Here is a 21,080-nt window from a genome sequence, read left to right as displayed (position 1 = left end):
CTCATATTTGTATGCATTAATATGGAAGCAGGAATTCTCCAATAATAATAAAAAGAATGTGTTTAATGTTTTAAAGTTTGCAAATACTTTGTATATGTTACTTCACTTGAGCTTTCCAAAAGATTTCTGAGGAAGGTAGTATAAATATTGCCATTTTACAAATAAAGAAAATGAGACCTCAAAAGGGAAAGTGGGACAAAAGGTCATAGAACTAATAATGGCAGGGGACTTAAAGCCAGGTCTTCCTGGTTTTGAGGCCAACTCTCTATATCACAATGTCTATCATACTCCCTCTAATGTGCTTCTAATTTTGTCAGCTGGGAATTCACATTACCAACTTTATTAAAATTATGTTTGGATAAAATAAATAGGCCTTTCCTATGAAATAAATTGAATTTCCACCCACTCACTGGAAGCAAGAAGGATAGTAAGTAGTCAAAGCAAGCAATCAATATTAATATTTTGAAAACAACCTATTAATTTACCAGCCACTCTGATAAAATCCTTGGTAGCAGTTAAATAATGAATTAGGAAATTTCTGTAAAAGTTTTTGGCTTCTGGGGGCAGAGTCATGATGGCAGAGTAAAAGCAAGGACTTGCCTGAGCTCTCCCCCAAACTCCTCCATAAAAATGACTCTAAACAAATCCTAGAGCAGCAGAACTCACAAAATGAAACAAATTTCTAGCCCAAGACAACTTGGAAGGTCAACAGAAAAGGTCTGTTGTACCTGCTGGAAGAGGAGTGCAGTCCAGCGTGGGCTGTACCAGCACACACCAGGCCCTAGAAAACTTGGAGCAGGTCTCAGGGGACTGAATCACTGGTAGTTGTGTTAGTTTCCATACTTCTCAACCCACAAACGCCAAAGACAACTAAGAAGGTCAGTAGGAAAGGTCTGTAGGACTTGGGTGAGAGAGAAGTGTGGTCAGACCCCATCCCCAAAGTGGTGGTGGCAGTAGTAGCAGCAGCTTCTTCCAGAGGTGGTCAGACCCCATCCCCAAAGTGATGGTGGCAGTAGTAGCAGCAGCTTCTTCCAGAGACAGTGGCAGGATCAAGCGGCTGATTAGAGGTGGATTACAAGATCTTTCTGCTGGTGTGGAGCAGGATTTTCTTGCTTTGCCCATGCTAGAATCTAGGTCACAGTCCCAGGTGGTGGTCCCAGGGCAAGGAGGAGCACTAGTGTAGCAGAACTTGTAGTGGCAGTGCAGAGGGAATCTTCCTCACAGTTCCAAGGAAAAAGAAAAGCGCTCGCAGACCATAGTACACACAGTAAGGACAGGCCAGGAGAGGAGTAAACAACTCTCCTTTGATCATACCACCTTGGAAGAACTAAAACATTACAAGCCCCTAGAATTAACTCTGAAAACAGCTGCACAAAACCCCAGAAACTTGGGATAGTACACCCTCCACAGTGACAAAAAGTTAAATAGTCAAGTAATTGACTGGAAAAATGACCAAAAAGTGGAAAAAACTAAGACTATAGAATCTTACTTTGGTGACAAAGAAGATTAAAACGTATAACCAGAAGAAGACAACAAAGTCAAAGCTCCTACATCCAAAGCCTCCAAGAAAAATGTGAACTGGTATCAGGCCATGAAAGAGCTCAAAAAGGATTTTGAAAATCAAATAAGAGAAGTAGGGGGAAAAATGAAAAGAAATGAGATTGAGGAAAGAAAATCCTGAAAATTGAGCCAACAGCTTGCTAAAGGCGACCCCCCCCCCAAATGTTGAAGAAAATAACACCTTAAAAATAGACTAATCCAATTGGCAAAAGACATCCAAAAAGCCAAAGAGGAGAAGAATACCTTAAAAAGCAGATTTGACTAAATGGAAAAGGAGGTCCAAAAGCTCACTGAAGAAAAGAATTCCTTAAAAATCAGAATGGAGCAAATGAAAGCTATTGACTCTATGAGAAATGAAGAAATTATAAAACAAAATCAAAAGAATGAAAAAATAGAAGACTGTGAAATATCTCACTGGAAAAACAACTGAACTGGAAAATAGATCTAGGAGAGATAATTTAAAAATTATTGGACTACCTGAAAGCCATGATTAAAAAAGATCCTAGATATCATCTTTCAAGAAATTATCAGGGAAAACTGCCTTGATATTTTAGAACCAGAGGTTAAAATAGAAATTGAGGAAGTCCACTGTTCACTTCCTAAAAGAGATCCCAAAAGGAAAACTCCTAGGAATATTGTAGCCAAATTTCAGAGTTCCCAGGTCAAGGAGAAAATATTTCAAGTAGCCAGAAAGAAACAATTAAAGTATTGTGGAAACACAGTCAGGCTAACACATCTAGCAGCTTCTACATTAAGGGATCAGAGGGCTTGGAATATGATATTCCAGAGGTCAAAGGAGCTAGGATTAAAACCAAAAATCACCTACCCAGCAAAACAGAGTATTCTTCAGGGGAGAAAATGGACATTCAATGAAATAGAGGACTTTCAAGCATTCTGGTTGAAAAGACCAGAGCTAAATAAAAAATCTGACTTTCAAATATGAGACTCAAGAGAAACATGAAAAGGTAAATAGGAAAGAGAAATCATAAGAGACTTATTTAAGTTGAACTGTTTACATTCTTACATGGAAAGATGATATTTGTAACTCATGAGACCTTCCTCAGTATTAGCATAGTTGGAGGGAATAGATAGACAGACAGAAAGATATAGATATAGAGATATAGACTAGAAAGAGGGCAAAGGGTAACTTGAATATGAAGGGATGATATCCAAAAAATAAAATTAAGGGATGAGAGAGGAATATACTGGGAGAAGAAGAAAGGGAAAGGTAGAAAGAAAAGCTTTTACAGTAGAGGTAAAGAGAGGGAAGGTGAGAGGGAATGAGTGAATATTACTCTCATTGGATTTGGCTTAAGGTGGGAATAACATATACATTCAATTGGGTATGGAAATCTTTCTTACCCTACATAAAAGCAAGGGGGAAGGGGAAAAGAGAGGGGAGAGTAACAGAAGAAAGGGCAGATTGTGGGAGGGGGTAATCAGAAGCAAACACCTTTGAGGAGGGACAGAGTCAAAAGAACAGAATAAATGGGGGGGGGCAGGATAGGATGGAGGGAAATATAGTCTTTCACAACATGACTATTATGGAAGTGTTTTGTATCACTACACATGTATAACCTATATTGAATTGCTTGCCTTCTCGAGGATGGGTGGGGAAGGAGGAAGGGAGTGAATTGGAACTCAAAGTTTTAAAAATGAATATTAAAAATTGTTTTTACATGCAGCTGGGAAATAAGATGTACAGGCAATGTGGTAAGGAAATCTAACTTGCTCTACAGGAAAACAGAAGGGAAAGAGCATGATAGAAGTGACAGAAGGGAGGACAGACTGGGAGAAGGGCTAATCAGAATGCACACTGTCTTGGGATGGGGGGAAGGGGAGAAATGGGGAGAAAATTTGGAACTCAAAATTTTGTGGAAGTGAATGTTGAAAACTAAAAAAATAAATAAAAACGTTTTTGGCTTCTGTTAAGCTAGAATTTGTGGGATGTGAAAAACACTTACTTGTACCATTTAGATATGTAAATCTAGAGACCTTTATAATTAATTATCTACATGAATTTGAAATTGCCTTAAATACATACAAAGTGAAACTAATCTATGTAATTTCTAAACTAAACATGTAATTTCACTGGTATGAGTACTCCCCTCCATCGACACTCTTTGAGAATGAACATTGTTTTCATTTTCTTGAGGCCTGCCTGCCAATAAGCTTCTCTGGACTAATCAAGGCTGTACCTCAGACAACAGACAGGTCTCATTCTACAATCTCTAAATGAAGTCTTTCTAGCGTGATATGCCCTTTGAGAACTTATCCTCTACATACACAATCAGCCTTTGAAAATCCAAGATCACTTCCACATCTAGATGAAGGATTGGAGCTCTTTTAATAAAGAGCTCATAGGTAAAGATCAAACTCATTTATACTTACAGAAAACAGTATTAACATAAAATATCACCCTTTACCAAAGTCCTATTCTGAGCCCTCATCATGGCACAGAGGTGACTCTGAGATCTCAAAGCAATATTAACAGAGAATATGTTCTGGTTAATACCAAACTGTTTTTATCTAGGAACTTGGGGCTGTTTGCCATGCAAACAAAAATCCTGGCTATGAAATTCAGAGGGAAGGATCATCTCTAGAAAAGTTGGCCACCAGGATATTAATTTTTTAAGTCACAGTGGTTCATCAAGACTGTCTCCTAAGGCACAATAAGGTTACAATCTGCGTCAGTGGAGGGACGACCTTTCACTGATGAAATTATAACTCTTTTGAAGTATGAAATGTCACTATTAAACATTTATTGTGCATCCACTAAGTGAGCAGAATATTAGGTAGAAAATCTAAGTAGAAACTCATTTCATAAATATGTGACATTTATGCTAATTTATAACAATTTTTTAAAAAACCAGTATTATTTGATATAATAAAAAGGACATTGAATTTGGCATTATGGGATCATAGATATCAAGTTGGGAAGGACCTTAGATCTTGACAGACCACGGAACCTGGAGTCAGTAAGACCCAAGTTCAAACCCTTCTCTAGACACTTGCCTATATGACCCTAAGCAAGATGCTTAGTCTTTCTGTGCCTTAGTTTCCTCTTCTGTAAAATGTTAGAAGCAATGGCCTCCAGCTCCAAGAGACCTATGTTGGTATGATACTGCTAACCCCTTCGTTGTGAGAAACTTAGGTCCAGACTGGTGAAGTGACTTGCTCAGGTCATACAAGCTGTAAATAGAGGAGCTGAGATTCTGACTAAAATTGATAGCTCCAAATCTATCACTTTTTTCCCTATGCCACCAAGCCTCATGTTCACAGGATCTGAGTTTGAATCTTGTCTCTTCCATGCACTTTCTCTGCGAATGTGGGTAAACCATTTTTGTCTTTGTTGGGCTCAACTTCCTCATTTGTAAACTGAGGTTTAATTCAACAAACATTTATTGGACTAGATGACTTCTAAGGTCAAACAAATAAACATTTATTAAGTGCCTATTATGTGCCAGGCACATGCTAGGCATAGACAATTGGGGGAGACAGCATGTACATATTTAAGTATTTACAAAAATATACACAAAAATAAATATAAAATAATTTTAGCTAAGAAGGTTCTAGCAGCTGGGGAGATTAGGAAGGGCCTCATCAGGAATTAGTATATAAACTCAGCTTTGAAGGAAACTAGGGACTCTTGGGCAGAAGTGAGGAGGAAAGGCATTTTAAGTTTAGAGTACAGTATGTGCTTTATGATGAGGAGACTAAAGTTCATGTGCAAGGAAGAAGGCCAGGTAGGCCAGACCCCAGAGGGCATGAATGGGAGTTACATATAAATTTGAAAAGAATGGCTGGAAACAGGTTGTGAATGGCTTTCTTTAAATGTCAAAGGAGTATATATTGAAACGAAGAGGCAATAGCAAGCCACCGGAGTTTTTCTGAATCAGATTTGTACTTTAGGAATGTCACACTAGCAGCTGTGGAAAGGACAGATTGGAGAGAGGGGAGGAAGAGAGCCTTGAGGCAGGGACACCAATTAGGAGTCTTCTGTACTGGTCCAGGGGGAGATAAGGGCTTGAACTAGAAAATGTGAATGCAGGGAGGGGGAAGAATGGGTAAGATGTTGTAGAGGCAGAATCAAGAAGACTTGGTAACAGATTCAATATAAAAGTAGAGGAAGAGGGAGGAGCTGAGAGTGATTTGGAGGTTGCAAACCAAAATGGTTGAAAAGATGGGAGAACTCTTCCAATTCTAAGTTCTATGAAACTTTTAAATGACTGTATTATTGAATAATGAATTGCATAATCTATAACAAAATCCTAATTTCAACCAATGTGAGTTTCAAGAATCAGCACCTAAAAATAATCACACTGATTTTTTTCTCCCTCAGTAATGAATTAGCTTATATCAATAGTTCAACTGTGCTTCCAAAAGTTTACTTTTATTTATTTAAGACTGGTTAAAAATAAGTTTCCACTTCAGCTTACATTTAATAACTTTCTGTTATTACTTATCTATTTCCAAATCAACTGTATTACAAATATTCGTCTAGTAGTAGATAAATTCCTCAAGTAGAGATGTATATAACTTAAGGGAGTGTAAAGAAAAAAAGAGCACCTAGGACAGAACTTGGGGAATGTCTACATTTTAGGATAGATAAAAGGAGGTAGATATAGAAAGAAGAAAACCAAAAAAACCACAATGTATCTTATTTAAAAAATGTATCTTCCAGATAAACAATTACAAAGAATATGATGCATAATTGTAACAGAAACAAATTAAGGAAGCAAAAAAATAAATCACCTAAGTGGGGGGAGGGGAAGGAAACTCCATTCCATTTTTTGAGTTCTCCTTCCCAGCAATAAACTAGTTAACATACAGTTTTCCAGAAGTATCTGGAAGTGAAATGGCTACTACAGATAACAGTTTAAAAATTAAAGTATGTTAAAAGTAAAATGTCTAATATTTTTTTAAAAAAGGATAAGCAAGCAAACCTGTTATGTAGCTTGTATGATAGTTCTTTTTATCAAGCTCAATGAGATTTCTGTGTAACTCTTTTCCAATTCCATTTTTAAAAGCCAATGCAAGTTTTTCAGTATTTCTAGTTTGTAAAAGAAAAAAATTTTAGTACCACATAATATAATTTAACCTTTCATGGAAAAACTTCAACAAAAATTATCTCCATCTACTCAGTATGTATTAATCTCAACATCTACATTTGCACTTTTAGAATTTCCATTTTTTTAAACTCTCCTTTGATTGAAAATCTAAAAAAAATTCTCACAAGGATTTACATATATATACATATATTTTATTAATCTCAGACTTAAAGACTCAGATGAAAGGTAAGGAAATAAAAATATCATAACTTTAAGAGCTTACTAGAAGTCATATGAAAGGATAGTTAAAACAATTGCCTTAAAATATCTCCAACTGCTAAAACTAAATTCTAGCATAACACCCTCTTTGTCACTACCACATATAATTTTATCTAGTTCCTACAGCTGTCCCTGAGTTAGGTTTTATTTAATTTTTGAACAATTTTGTTCCCCTAAATTGTTATATTCTGTGCAGGAATAGCTCACCTCACAAATTAATTTAAAAAAAAATTCACTATATTAGTAGCCAAGAAACCTAGGTTCTAAATACTACTTCTGCCATTAATCAACTATGTAATGTTTGGCAATAACTCTTCGTCATCCATAAAATAAGACAGCTTCATTTGACAGTCTCTTCCACCTCTAAGTTGTGATTCCGCGCCAGTGGCTTGAGGAAGATACCTTGAAATTATGTGAGCATTTCTACTGATAAGTTAAAGGGCACAAGGGCACAAATATATTCAGCTCCTATTTTGTCTTAACTATTTTTGAATAAGTAAACTTGCTAGGGTTAATTTTCTTTTGAAGCAAGTGTCCATAATGCAAATTTCTTTTTCTATGCAGCCTAAGTAGATATTCAGGTCTAGCAGGGCTAAATTTCAAGGTCACCAAAACACCACTGGAGACCTGTTTCTTTTTATTGTTAATGCTGCTTTCTCCATTCAGGTTTCTCAAGGTTAGAACTTCCTATCGTGTGAATCTGCTTACTGTCTAGAATGGCACGTTAAAGCCAGAGGACATACAACCACGAATTGAGGATTATAATTACTTCAGTTCTATAACATCCCACCTTCCATTGAAAGAGAAGGGATGTGGAAGATGATGTTTCATTTACAGCCATGAAAGGGGTGGGAAAAGATGGAGAAAACCGGCATGCAGGGTATCTTGGAATTACTGACTGAAATGAGAAGAAGGAAGGGATGGGGGCAAAGGATGGCCAACTCCTGCCTTGAGAGTCAATTCTAGCATCTTGCCACACAATTCTAATTTTTCAAGCCCTACGTGTCTGACATTAGAAAGAAAATTCTTTAGACTCGAAAGAAGAAAAATTGGCGGGGTAGACAGAAATAAAATTAGATTACTCTTGGAAAATTGTCAACAAAGGTTATCATAATGAACATGGGAAAGGAATTTAAATAAAACTAGATATGAAGCTGAGTCAGGCTTTGTTACTGAACAATAGTTTCTTTGATGAATGCTTTAACTCAGATTTGGGGGTAAAGGTTCCATTACACCACACCAAGAAAATTATCCATATAAAAGACTTAGGTTTATTTGCTTTAAGCTTGATTTTAGACTTTGAAGAACTTATGACTAATTTGTAAATTTGTCATTAAAGTGGAAAATTTTTCCATCACATTTCAGTGGTCCAACCTGTATTCACTATCTCCCAGCAGAGGTTTCTGAGCAGCCATGTATCGCTTGATGGAATCCTCCAACTCTGGAATTGGTAATCTGGAATTGCGTGATTTTTAAGAAAAGTAAATTAAGTATGTTTAGGTATTTATACAGAAATTTATGTCTATAAGTTCATAATTGGGGAAAAACCCCTTAGAATTCACATGTTTCATTCCATGTTCAGCTATGTATTGCTACAGTATTAAGTCAAATATAACTGTTCAGTAAGGAAACTAATTCTTACATAGTGACAGGGAAACATTTTCATTACTTGAAATCAGACTATTACCTATCAATGTATATAACACTGAGGTTAGGGAAAGTGTTTGAATCCAACCAGTCAGCAAGAATTTATCTACAAATATTGCCACAGGGGGAGATAAAGCACAGGAGTAACAAACAATTAGAAACTACAGTTTGTACTGAGATGGAACAATGAAATGGGAAGTGTTTCATTAAAAAGGATAGGAATAATGTTGGTAAGAAATGATGTGATAAAGTTCAAAAGATTTTTGCAGTCATTTTTCGGGAGGAGAAATACGAGAATGACGATCCCTAGCATCTGAGATGCTGAAAAAATTCAGTTAAGACCTGCCAAAGGTTCCATTTGACACACTAGAGTGTCTGCAGTGTTTTGTGGGCGTGCTTTCCCATTAGTGTCTTCCCCGGATTGTGAAAACGAGTATGAATAAATATATATTTATTTACATAATGTATACGATCGCTCTGTCAGGACAGGCACATAAACGTGTGCCTAGGGCTACTTTCGAGTCTTCCCGAAGTGCTGATTTTTAAGTCATCAGCGCCACTTTGGGGGCAAACCTTGTCCCACGGACCCCGCACTCGAGGCCTTTACGCTTAACTCCATGTGTTCCACTTGCGCTTATCTCGCCTCGGTCCGGCCCGATTCTTTTCTGTGGGCGGTGGCCCGTCCCTCACATAATACCCTAGCACGCTCCTCCGCCCCCCCGCCGGGCCGGGCGTCTCTCGGGTCCGCCACCTCGTCGTCCAGTCGCTCGTGGCGGGCGGGGGCCTCACCTGGGCAGGCTCCGCTGGAAGTGCAGGGTGGGGATGACGCTGCGGTGCACGAAGTGATGGTCCAGGTCCCAGGTGGACGCCACGAGCCCGTGATCCGTGGACCGCCAGTAGTCACGCGCCGCGCCCGCCCCGGCCCCCGCCCGGGCCAGCGACCGCACCCTCCACCAGCCCCTCGGGGGCCGCCGGGGCTGCCAGCAGCGCGCCCCCAGGCCTTTCACACGCAGCATCCCGCGGCGGCGGCGGCGGCGGCGGCCCGGGGCTCCCCCCGCGGAAGGGCCGGGCCGCGGGCCCGGAGATGGACGCAGGCCCCCGGCAGGCGGCCCGAACGGTTGGACGACTCGAGTCCCTCCTCTCCTCGGTAGGGGGGCCGCGAGGGCTCCGCGGAGCTAGCTTGGGACGCGCAGGCGCGCCGGGGACGGGCGGGGGCAGGGAGAGGGGTTGGGGAGGGGAGGGGGGAGAGGGAGCGCGGGGTGAAGGGGGGGCCTGGGGGCGTCTGCCTCTGTGCGTGCGGTGCGAATATGTGCCCGCTCATAGCGCGTGTGCGGGTGTGCGGGGCAGTGTACCCTAGGGATGCTCCGGGCTATGGGGGGAGGGGGGCAGAATACACAGCGGGGTACTTACCTTTGTGGGGTCCAGGTGACCTTTCAAAAACTCCGACAACTGACGTGCACTTACCATGAAAAAATACCATGAATTTAGTCAAATTAGAACCTGAAACCGGTGAGAGTTGTGTGTGTGTGTGTGTGTGTAGCCCACCTTCTTCTAGCCCACAGTCCTAGAATTTTAGCTTACCTGTAAATATTATTTCAAACTAAACATTGTTGCAACTGTATTAAAAAATATTTTCCTTTTACAATATGTCCGTAGCTTACTATTATTTCCAAGACCGGATGCTGCCACCTGCATCTTGAAGGACTTTTCTCCTTCCCCCCACCCCCTTTGGTTCAAACACTTGCGTCCTGATGCAGCTCCACGTGTGAACACTTGGATTCTATTTAAAGTGTGACCTGCTCCGTGCTGACATCGCTGTAACAGACCAGCTAGCTTTCTGCTTCTTGCCCTCAGATCCTGGCCAAGTGGGATGTGCCAGTCCTAGGGAACAAAGGATGTAGCATGTGCCCCGCTTTATGGATAGTGAAATCTGTTAAGGGGACAGACAGGATGCTGACCAATCAGCCTTGTACAGAAAAAATAAAGATTAGGAATAAGTTCCCGGGATCTGCCTATAGGATATTAGGACTTTAATTAGAAATGGAAAGTATACTTTTCTTAGCCCAGAATCTCAAATTTATCAATTTCAGTTCAATTTCTCTCTGCCCCTCCCTCCCCCCAAATATCAGATCTGGAATTCTGTCATGTTTTTACCAGCATTGTTTTTGGAAAATTACAGAGAAAGGGTAGTGAGGCAGTTTGGAAAAAAAAAAGGCACTGAATTGGATGTGGAGACCTGTCATGCTACTAATCATTTGTCTTACCTTACCTTATTACTAATAGTAAGCATGATAGAAAGTGCTAGAATTGGAGCTCAGGACCCAGGTTCAGATCTCAGCCCACATAGCACTTGTGTGACTTTAGTTAAGCCCCTTCCTCTCTTTGGATTTCTGTTTCCTCAGCTGTAAAATTAGGGTATTGGAATACTAAGACCCTTAGTTTGCATTCTACTGGGAGAGAAAACATTTATATATATGAGTATATGCAAAATCAGTATAAGGTAATTATGGTTCAAGGGGAAGGAACTAGTAGCTAGGATTCCAGGATCCATAACAAATTAGAAATCCTTTAAATACTGAGGACATAGAATTTTTTAGGATTAAAAAAATTTTAACTGGAAGGGACTTTAAGAGATTATCTAATATAATTATAAGTAGGTATGTAAATTCTTTGTTCATCCACATTGATCTCTTTTAGATAACTTTCCTGTTTCTTTTCGCCTTCACATTTTCATCCTGAATTGCCTCTCAAATCTCTTGAATTCCCTTGGAATATCTTAGTCCTACCCATTCTCGGTACATGTCATACAATTAAGGTCTTTCTTTTCCTTCCCTATAACAAATTCTAGGAGAGAGTGATTACTTCCTTCCATCATTTCTGTTTCGGTTTAGGCTCACCCAGGGACCCCAAAAACTGTTGCAGTTTTATGATGTGTTATGGTGGAACTGTCTCAAAGAATTCAGTCAGATCACCTCTAATCCAAATATAGGCATTTATTGAGATTAACACCTCTCATGAATTGGGCTGAGTTCCAGGAGGAACCAGCAACTTCAGAAAAAGCAAGATGGATTTTTATAGGATAAAGATGCAAATACATATCAGAAATTATGAGTTTTAAAAAGACAGTAGGGGTTTGTTAATTAGGTAATAGGGGTGGGGTGCCAGCCACAGTGGAATTGTGCGTGCTATGCACAGTGCATACAGAAAAACTCATTTGAAGGGGTATGTATGTATGATAATGATATTTAATAAGCTTCTCTACATCATAAGTTTACTCTTGGTCAGTTCTTTACTATTACATCACAGGTGCCTACTTAGGGAAAGTCCCTTCTATTGTTTTGGGGGTCACATCCTGCTTGGGTATCCTGCTGGTGCTGCTTTCTGATTAGTTGAGTATTGTGGTCCTGTCTGAGAATAGATGGATGTGGTTGTGGTTGAGTGCAGGGACACACCTGCTTTTTCTGTTGGTAATATGAGGAATGGTTCTGGGAGCAATGGCTGGGATTCTAGAGGCAGCGGCTGGGATCCCATCACATGGACTCACCTGCTGTTCTGTGAGAAATATGAGTTCATGGACACACCTGTTATTCTAGTGAGCAGTGAGGAATATATGAAGTAGTTAGAATATTGGGAGAGATAAGTGACTAGATAGTGGCAGTGGGCTCTCTGTTCAGTGGGGCCTATGAGGAAATTAGAATATTGGGACTGGGGGCAGCTTTATTAAGATTCCATCAATTTCCACCCAAGCAACTATTGATGAGAATCAAAATTTTTGCCAGTAATCAAAATCAAACTCATTAGTATATATTGAAAAATTCTCCATTCTTCCCTTGTTTTGAAAATCAAGAAAACATTTACCCTTCTCCAGACTTATCCTATAGTACTTCTTCCATTTGCCCAGGAAATTTTTTAAATGTCACCAACTCATTGTGCTCAGCAGTCTCATCTGACAGCAATTTCAGCACCCTAGGATGTGTTTGTCCAGGACTGGTGACTGATTCATTGAAGGAGGTTAGGTGTTCTCTTACTACCTCCTTACTCATCTTGGGTTTCAGTTGTTTATTAATTGATTTTATTTTGTCTTTTTCATTTCAAAGATTAATTTCCTTGGTAGAAAAAAAACAGAAGTAATGTAAGAGTTGAGTAATTCTTTATTTTTATGATCTGTGATCATGTCCCATTGATCCAGAGCAGGTAAGTAGCTAGGCATAATGGACAGAATCAGGAATACCTGAGTCTAGATACCACCCCAAACTTGCTAGTTTTGTGACCCAACCTAGTCACTTAACCTCGTTCAGCCTCAGTTTTATCATCTGTAAAATGGGGATAATAATAATTGCTACCTCCTAGGGTTGGTTGTAGCTACTCCATAACCCCCAATTGTCCTGTCATTTCTACTTTACTAATCAGTTTCTCCTTGTTAATCAGAACCAGATCTAGTACAACAGTTCCTCTTGGGACTTCCTCTACATTTTGGAGAATGAAATTGTTATAGCAGGTCAAATATCTATTATTTGCCCTGCTTTAGACAGTGAGAATTCCAACAGATATTTGGATATTTGAATTCCCATGGGATGCTAGTGGGTGTGTGTACACATGTAATACTTTCAACTGTGTGTGGATTCTGGAGCATGCACACCATGAGACACTTGGAACACTGCAATGGCGTAAGCAGCCCTAATTGGCTCATATGCTGGCTTCTTTAAATTTATAGAACTTTAGTATATTAATAATAGATTCAGTGGTCATGGTAAGGAGTTGCTTCCTATTGCCACTTTCAGATTCTTCCTCTGTCACCACTGCTCATCAATCTCTCCTCCTTTGAGACTCACTCCATCCAAATTTATTGCCAAGTCTAGGTCCCACTATCCCTTCTTGATGTTGTTCATTTGTTTCAGTTGTGTCCAACTCTTTGTGACCCCTTTTGGGGTTTTTGTGGCAATGACATTTCCTTCTCCAGCTCACTTTGCAGATAAGGAAACTGAGGCAAACAGGGTTAAGTGACTTGGCCGGATCCCACAGCTGGTCACTTTCATCGGGAAGATGAATCTTTCTCACTTTAGGCCCACCACTCTATCCACTGCACCACTTAGCTGCCTCCGCTGATATCATCTTATATCTCTCCTCTATTTCTAATCCAAACTCCTTGCCAAAGCCATGTACACTGGATTGGCTCCTCTCACTCTCTCCCGTATTCTCTGCGTTTGGCTTCTGACTTTACTATCCAACTAGCATTTCTCTCTCCAAAGTTATTGAGAATCTTCTAATTGCCAGATTTAATGGTCTTTCCTCAGTCCTCAGCCTCTTTGACCTCTTTGTTGCATTTGACCAGAGTGGGGAACTGGCGGCCTTGAGGCCGCATGTGGCCTTCTAGATCTGTAAGTGCAGCCTTTTGACTGAATCCAAATTTTACAGAATAAGTCCTCAAGGCTGAAGTTTCCTCAGCCCTTCATTTGACACTATTGACTACTCCTTCCTGGCTACTCTGCTCTCTGTGCTTTTAGGGCACCTTTTTCTCTTGGTTCTCCTCTTATCTGTACAACTGTTCCTTCTTCCTCTCCTTTGCAGCTTCATCATCCATGTCACACCTGCTAGAGGTGTATCTCAAGGTTCTTGGATCCTCTTCTCTTTTTTCTCTACACACCCCCTGTCTTAGTGACCTCATCAACTCTCACAAGTTCAATTATCATCTCTTTGCAGATGTCTCTTAACTATACATCAGACATATTAGATCCAGTCCTAGACTCTTTCCTAAAACTCCAGTGTTTAGGAGTGGCACTTTGACCTTTTATACTGGATATCTCAGAGGCATCTCTAGCTGAACATTTCTAAAGCTGAACTCATTATGTTACCCCCCAAACCTTCCCCTGTCAAAAACATCGCCATTTTTCTAGACACACAGTTTCACAACCTTAATGTCATCTTCAATTTCTCACTCCCCTCCCTCTTCCCCCACATGTATCTAAGCAGATGCCAAATCTTGTTATTTTTCTCTACATAATACCTCTTTTGTACCTCCTCTTCCCTCTACCCAAACAGTCACTACTCCACATCAAGCCTTTATCACCTCTCCCTGGGAGTACTGCCTTAGCCTCCTCTATTGTCTTCTTGCCTCAAGACTTTCCTCTCTTTCATCCATCATCTCCAGCTGCCAAACTGATTTCCTAAAAGCCTAGGTTTGATTGTTCCACTGCTCCTACTCAACATACTCAGTGGCTCTCTATGAAGGAATGATTTTAAAAAGTATTTGTTAAATGTCAGGCCAAGAGGTGGGCATACAGATACTAGAAGCCAAGACAGTCCCTGCTCAAGGACCTTATATTCTAATGGGAGAGACTACACACCAAAGGGACTGGTGACCAAGGAAAGCTTTCTGGTTTAGAAAGTCATTGGGATGGTGAGTGTAGGAACAATGGTAGAGTTGATTTATTCTTGGTTCCAGAACTTCTAAGGTGGGGGAGAGGGGAGAAAAGAATGAGGAGAGGAAAAAAGGATGAAAGGATGAGGATGGAGAAAGGGAAGAAAGTAAGAGAAGGTAGAGGAGAAGAAATGAATTGAGAGAATGCGTAGGAAGATAAGTGAGTCAGATCTTGAGTTTTTCTGAAATAGTGTTCAAGGAGAGGTAGTTGGAAGAAGCAGAGCAAGGAAAGATAGTTGGATGGAGAGGAGAAGGGAGGGGAAGAGTGGAAATGTCTCTAGGCTCTGGTATACTGGACCAAATATAAACTCTTTTGTTTGACAGTGTATAAAGGTATAATGGGAATAATTTCACCTCATTCTCCCATAAGCTCTGGCTAGAACAAACTTTGGACAATTTGGTGGCACCGTGAATAGAGTATGGGGCCGAAGTCAGGAAGACTCCTCTTCGTGAATTCAAAACTGACATCAGACGCTGATTAGCTGTGTGACCCTGGACAAGGCATTTAACCCTGTTTGCCTCAGTTTCTTATCTGTAAGATGAGTTGAAGAAGAAAATGGCAAACTACTCCAGTATCCTTGCCAAGGATACCCCAACAGGAGTCCTGAAAAGTTGGACAAAACTAAAAAATGACTAAACTGCAGCAATAACAACACAGCACATTTCATTGTATGTATTCATTGAGCCAGACAATGGAAACAGAGAATACTGGAGACCTGTATGCTGGAACATAGATGTTGTCACTACTGGGAATTTTTTCGGACAAATTGTTTTTCGTTAGGAACTTCTAGACTCCTTGGCATGCCATAGAAGTAATACATTAGTTTATCTGACTTCATTACTACTATTTTATATCATCATGGCAGGTTTCTGACCTGTTTCCCAAATTCTTTGTTTCCTCCTATTCAAATCATCTGCAGCACACTCCCGCAGCACGATTAGTTTAGTTCTTTCTCACTTGAGCTCTAGTTCCAAAAATTCTTCTTATAAGTAGATTGTCTTAGTAGTTAATGTTGTTCCCCTTATTTTTTCCTTTCTAACAAGGAATCTACATATTTAGTTCTTTCCTACCAAATATCAGTAATATCTATGTAGTCAAATTTGCCCCCTTGTCTTAGGATCTTAAGTTCATCTTAACTTTTAACCCACCTTTTGTTTAGTGGATTGAAAACATAGGTTTTATTGTTTTCTATGTTATCTATCTTGGAATATACATACATACATACATATATATATGTATATATATATATATGGATATAGTGAGGGGGAGGAGGGGAGGGAGATAATTGGGAAAGAAAAGGAGAGGAAGGAAGTTTTTTTCTTTTTTTCCCATTTTCTTCCTCTTGTAGTTGGGGAGATTCTTGATTAGATTTACATGACTCCAGGAAAATATATCTAAATTTCATATTTCTTTTTTATCACCCCTTGTTAAGTTCAGTATATTCCTGCCCATGAGCCTGTCATTCCTATATTTTTTAACAGTAAGTTTAGAAATGAAAAGCTTATTCTCAGCCATTATCTTTTTTAAAAAATTGTTTTTTAAAATGTCACTGTCACTTCTGAGTACCTTCCCTCCCAACTCAACCCTTCCTTGTAGCAAAGAAGTTTAGTTAAGCTAAACTACCATTTTGACCATGTCTAATAACATAGAACTCATTCTATGACAGTAGGCTGTGACCTCTCTGCTAAGAGAAGTATATTTTCATCATCGGATACAATCTTCTTAACCAATTACTCATTTCCACATCTCTTTTTCTCTTCCAAAGCATCTGCCTTCCACTGTAGCAGTAATGGAAACATCATCCGTGCCCCCTGAGTTTTAATTTCTTACCTAAGATATCATAATTCCTAGTAATGCCTTCCTAGTTTCTTCAGCAGTACCATTTGTTCTAAAATCAATCATCAGAAATGAGGGGTAGTTATCAGCTTTGACAAATCTTGGGAGGTTATTCATCATGACCTCTGTGTGTGCCCCAGGAGGATAGTAGACCTCTTTGTAGTCAACAAATAGCTGCCTTGGGACTTCTCAACAAGAAAGCATCAACCACCATTCCTTTTCTCTTCTTCCTTTGACCCAACTGAATGATTTATTTTTCCAGGGCTCCTTGTGTATCCACATGATCCTTCAAAGCATAAGCAGCTTCTTCCTCCATACAGGATCCTGCTACCAAAAGAACCTCATTGTTACTGTTATTTCACTCAGAATGTGCAGAGATCTCTGCCTTGGTCCAGCCACTTCTAGAGAACTGTGCTGTTCTGAGTTCCTCATTTTATGAAAGACACTGAAAAGTTGAAGTAAGTTCAGATGAGGGCAGCCCTGGTAATGAGAAGCCAAATCTTGTGAAAACTGGTAAGAAGAAGGAGGAGAAGAAGGAAGAAAAGGAGGAGGAGGAGAAGGAGGAGGAGAAGGAGGAGGAGGAGGAGGAGGAGGAGGAGGAGGAGGAGGAGGAGGAGGAGGAGGAGGAGGAGGAGGAGGAGGAGGAGGACAGAAACAGCAATTAAGGATGTCTTAGTCTGGAGCAAGAAAGGCTGAGGGAGTGACAAGCTGGTCTGTTTGCATGTCTGAGAGTGGTCGTGTTAAAGAGAGATTCAGTTTATTCTCCTTGTGCCCATAGGGCACAAAGGAAGCAACAATTTGAAGGAAATGCCTTGTGATTTCCCTGTCACTGTCATTCTTCAAGTGAAAATTGGATGATCACTTTTTGAAGTTGTTGTAAAAGGGTTTCACTCTTTAGGTGGGATTTGAACGCGAATAATGTTTTAAGATCTCTTTCAGTCTTAAGGTTTTATGATTTTAAAAAGAGGAAGGAAGGAAGGAAATAGGGGAAGTAGGAGACCTGGATTTTTGCATTTTTATCTTGCTTCAGCTTAACTGCATGACAGTAAAATATTAATCAAAAAACTTTTAACTTTTCCCCATATAAAGTAAAATGAAAAGCAAACTTATTTGTGGTACTGGACTTTGACTATCTTTGCCAAGAAAATTCCAAATAGGGTCAAGAAGAGTGGAACACAACTGAAAAATGACTGAAAAGACCAGTTGTCTTGGTGTCAGAACTGGGTTTAAGTCCTGACTCTAACACTTACTACATATTTTACCCTAAGAAAGTAACCTGCTGTTGCTGAGTCTCAATTTCCTCATCTGAAAACTGGGAGTAATACTACTTAAGTTACCTCTCCCACAAGGTACTTAAATTACCTTCCCCAGAGGGTTCACAATTTGTTGTAAGGAATGTACATGCTTTAAGATTTTAAAAATATGAGCTATTTTACTTAAGTAAGTTCACATACAACTGTATCCTCACATGTGCATATAAAGTATGTACCATACACATACTGTTTATATAGTTTGAATTTTTTGTATTTCACTCAATATTATAATAAAGTTATTGGAAAAGAAACAAAATCATAGATATTATAATGTTTTTACTATGCACAGTCACTACTCCTCCTAATCTTCAGCTCACCTATTCATCTCTTGACTAAATACAAAGTTAACTCTAAAGAGGAATTTCTCCCCGTCTTCTAATGAAACTATTGTTGCTGTGATCTCTTCATCTATAAAAATTGTATTTACCATAATTTGCCAGCATCTTACCTATTGATTCTCTCCAACTGTAAAGCTTTAGCTGCTTTCTGAAGTGAATTTCAGTTCCAAATATGCAAGCCAGAACAGATACATGGAATCTGGTTGATCCCTCAGTATGTATTAAGCCAAAAAGGGATAGGAATAAAGCTAATCCCTGGATTTGAGAAACTTCTGTGTTAATCAGACATGTCTATGCATAGAATGAAATTTATACTTTGAAAGACAAGAAAAACATATAGGCCAAGAAGGAAAAAAAAATCTGCACTGCTCAGGGCTGTTTGTTCAGTCACATTTGCTCTTTGTAATGTGAAAATCATTTTCGTAAGTTCATTGAAGACCCTGAGTAAGGCTTAGTTTTTACAGTTTTGGCGCAGGAGTTCTTTGCTTCCTAGATCTTCTTTACAGAATAACTGGCTTACCCTTGTTCCTTTATGAATCTTAAATTTTACTCAAACATAAGTTGTTATTGTCATTACCTTTGTATTTATATTATCTGTTTTTCATAGGAAAAATTTTTAAGAAGTTGAATTCCTTTGACCTCTACTAAAATCTTCTTAAATATCTAAGGAAGGAAACATACCTCAGCTCCTCCTTTACCAAAGTGAGAGGTTCATGAGCGTCCCTAACAACTAGCCACATTTTGTGCTCACTACCTTATATCCCCCAATTTTTAATATAGATTTGTAAACATAAAATCATACTAAGAAGTCAAAGACAGCCTTGGAGAGGAAAGGCACAAAAAAGGAAACTAGAGGGGTGTATGGGGGGGAGGAGGTGAAGAAGGGCAATTCAAACCCTTTGCCTTGATGAGAGAGAGAATGGTTTCTAAAAAGAACAAGAATAAACCACTGCATCTAGGGTCAGTGATTTGGGCACCAGTCTTGGCTCTATTTCTATCTGCTTCTATGACAGTGGGAAAATCATTTAACTTCTCTGGGGCCCACTTTTCTCATTTGCAGAATTATAAAGTTTAATTAGATCAGGTGTTCAGAACTTAGGATCCAAACATAGATTTCTAGAGGTTATTAAACTTGAGTGGGAAAAGTATATCTTTATTTTTACTTTAAAATTTAGGATTTTCTTCAGTTATGAAGAAAATCATTATTCTAAGAAAGAGCTCCACAGGCCTCACCAGACTAATAAAGGGGTCCATGACAGACATAAAATGTTTAAGAACCTCTGAACTAGATTATGCCCAAGAGTCTTTTAAATACTAAATCTTAGGTTGAGAAGAGGGGTGGCAATTATGGGTAGACTGTCTAAGGTATTTTTAACATCAGCTAGACATACCTCCTTGGCTATGTGGCCTCCAATTTAGAGCAACCTCTAAACTCTAAAGCACAGGACCTAGGGAAACTATAACCTTAGGAATAGCTCAAGATGACTTTTATTTTGTTTCATTTATTTTTAAACACATTTATTATTTATTTTAACATTCTTTTCTTTTTAAAGTTTGTGTACCAAATTCTCTCCCTCCCTTTGCTCCTTTCCCACCCCCTGAGAAGGCAAGCAGAGTGATATCAATTATACATATTAAATCATGCAAAACATTTCCATATTAATCATTGCCCCTCCCCCCAAGAAAGCAAGAACAACAATTACAACAAAAAAGAAAGCTAGAAAGTTATTCTTCAATTTTCGTTCACAGTTCTTTAGTTCTCTCCCTGCTGATGGATAGCATTTATTCATCATAAGTCCTTTGAAATTGTCTTGGATCATTGGGTTGATCAGAGTAGCCAAATCTTTCACCGTTGATCATCATTACAATATTGATGTTACTGTGCACAATGACCTCCCTGTTCTTCTCATTTCACTTTGCATCATTTCATATAGGTCTTCCCACATTTTTATGAAACCATTCCCCTTATCATTTCATATAGCATAGTAATATTCCATCACAATCACATGCCATGGCTTGTTCAGCCATTACGCAATTGATGAGTATCCCCTCACTTTCCAATTCTTTATCACAACAAAAAGAGGTCCTATAAATACTTTTGTGCATATAGATAACTTTCCATTGATCTCTGGGATACAGACTTAGTAGTGGTATTGTTGGGTCAAAAGGTATGCATAATTTTATAGCCCTTTGGGCATAGTTCCAGATTATTCTTCAGAATGTTCACTACTCCACCCGCAGTTAATTAGTGTACCTGTTTTTCCCTCATCCCCTCCAGCATTTGTCGTTTCTGTAAAGTGGTACCTCAGAGTTGTTTTAATTTACATTCTTCTGATCAACAGTGATTTAGAATATTTTTTCACATGACTGGCTTTGATTTCTTCTTCTGAAAACTGCCTGTTTATATCCTTTGACCATTTATCAATTGGGGAGTAACTCTTAGTTTTATAAATTTGACCCAGGTCCCTATATCTAAAAAATGAGGTCTTTATCAGAGAAACATTCTGTTAAAAAAAATACTTTGTTATTACATCATTGTCTATGGGACCTTTTAGCAAAATGTAATTTCCCTGATTATCTCCTTTAATTAAGTCTATTCTTGGTTTTGCTTTGTCTGAGATCATGATTATTACCTCT

General features: G+C 39.1%; 2 protein-coding genes across 7 annotated transcripts in view; one reads left to right on the top strand and one right to left on the bottom strand.

Annotated features, from left to right (window-relative positions):
- The window catches only part of SPATA9 (spermatogenesis associated 9), a 68,404-nt gene extending 58,995 nt beyond the window's left edge, over positions 1 to 9,409 (bottom strand). Inside the window, exons 1-3 of one of the 2 annotated variants that reach the window (XM_072606075.1) lie at positions 8,997 to 9,124; positions 8,265 to 8,345; positions 6,507 to 6,613 (exon numbers count right to left, since the gene is read on the bottom strand). In XM_072606075.1, coding sequence (XP_072462176.1) covers positions 6,507 to 6,613; positions 8,265 to 8,305 — 148 coding nt within the window. In that variant the 5' untranslated portion in view covers positions 8,306 to 8,345; positions 8,997 to 9,124. Of the gene's footprint in view, positions 1 to 6,506; positions 6,614 to 8,264; positions 8,346 to 8,996; positions 9,125 to 9,326 lie in introns of those variants that run through there. The other variant, XM_072606076.1, reaches the window with a different exon arrangement.
- Positions 9,155 to 21,080, top strand: part of RHOBTB3 (Rho related BTB domain containing 3) — a 143,663-nt gene continuing 131,737 nt past the window's right edge. For 4 of the 5 annotated variants that reach the window (XM_072606071.1, XM_072606069.1, XM_072606068.1 and 1 more), the window contains exon 1: positions 9,155 to 9,684. In XM_072606071.1, the coding sequence (XP_072462172.1) occupies positions 9,155 to 9,684 (530 nt within the window). The remainder of the gene's footprint in view (positions 9,685 to 21,080) is intronic. The other variant, XM_072606072.1, reaches the window with a different exon arrangement.

The sequence above is a fragment of the Notamacropus eugenii genome, chromosome 4, assembly GCF_028372415.1.
Source record: "Notamacropus eugenii isolate mMacEug1 chromosome 4, mMacEug1.pri_v2, whole genome shotgun sequence".
NCBI lineage: Eukaryota > Metazoa > Chordata > Mammalia > Diprotodontia > Macropodidae > Notamacropus > Notamacropus eugenii.
This window is presented reverse-complemented; position numbering and strand designations above follow the sequence as displayed.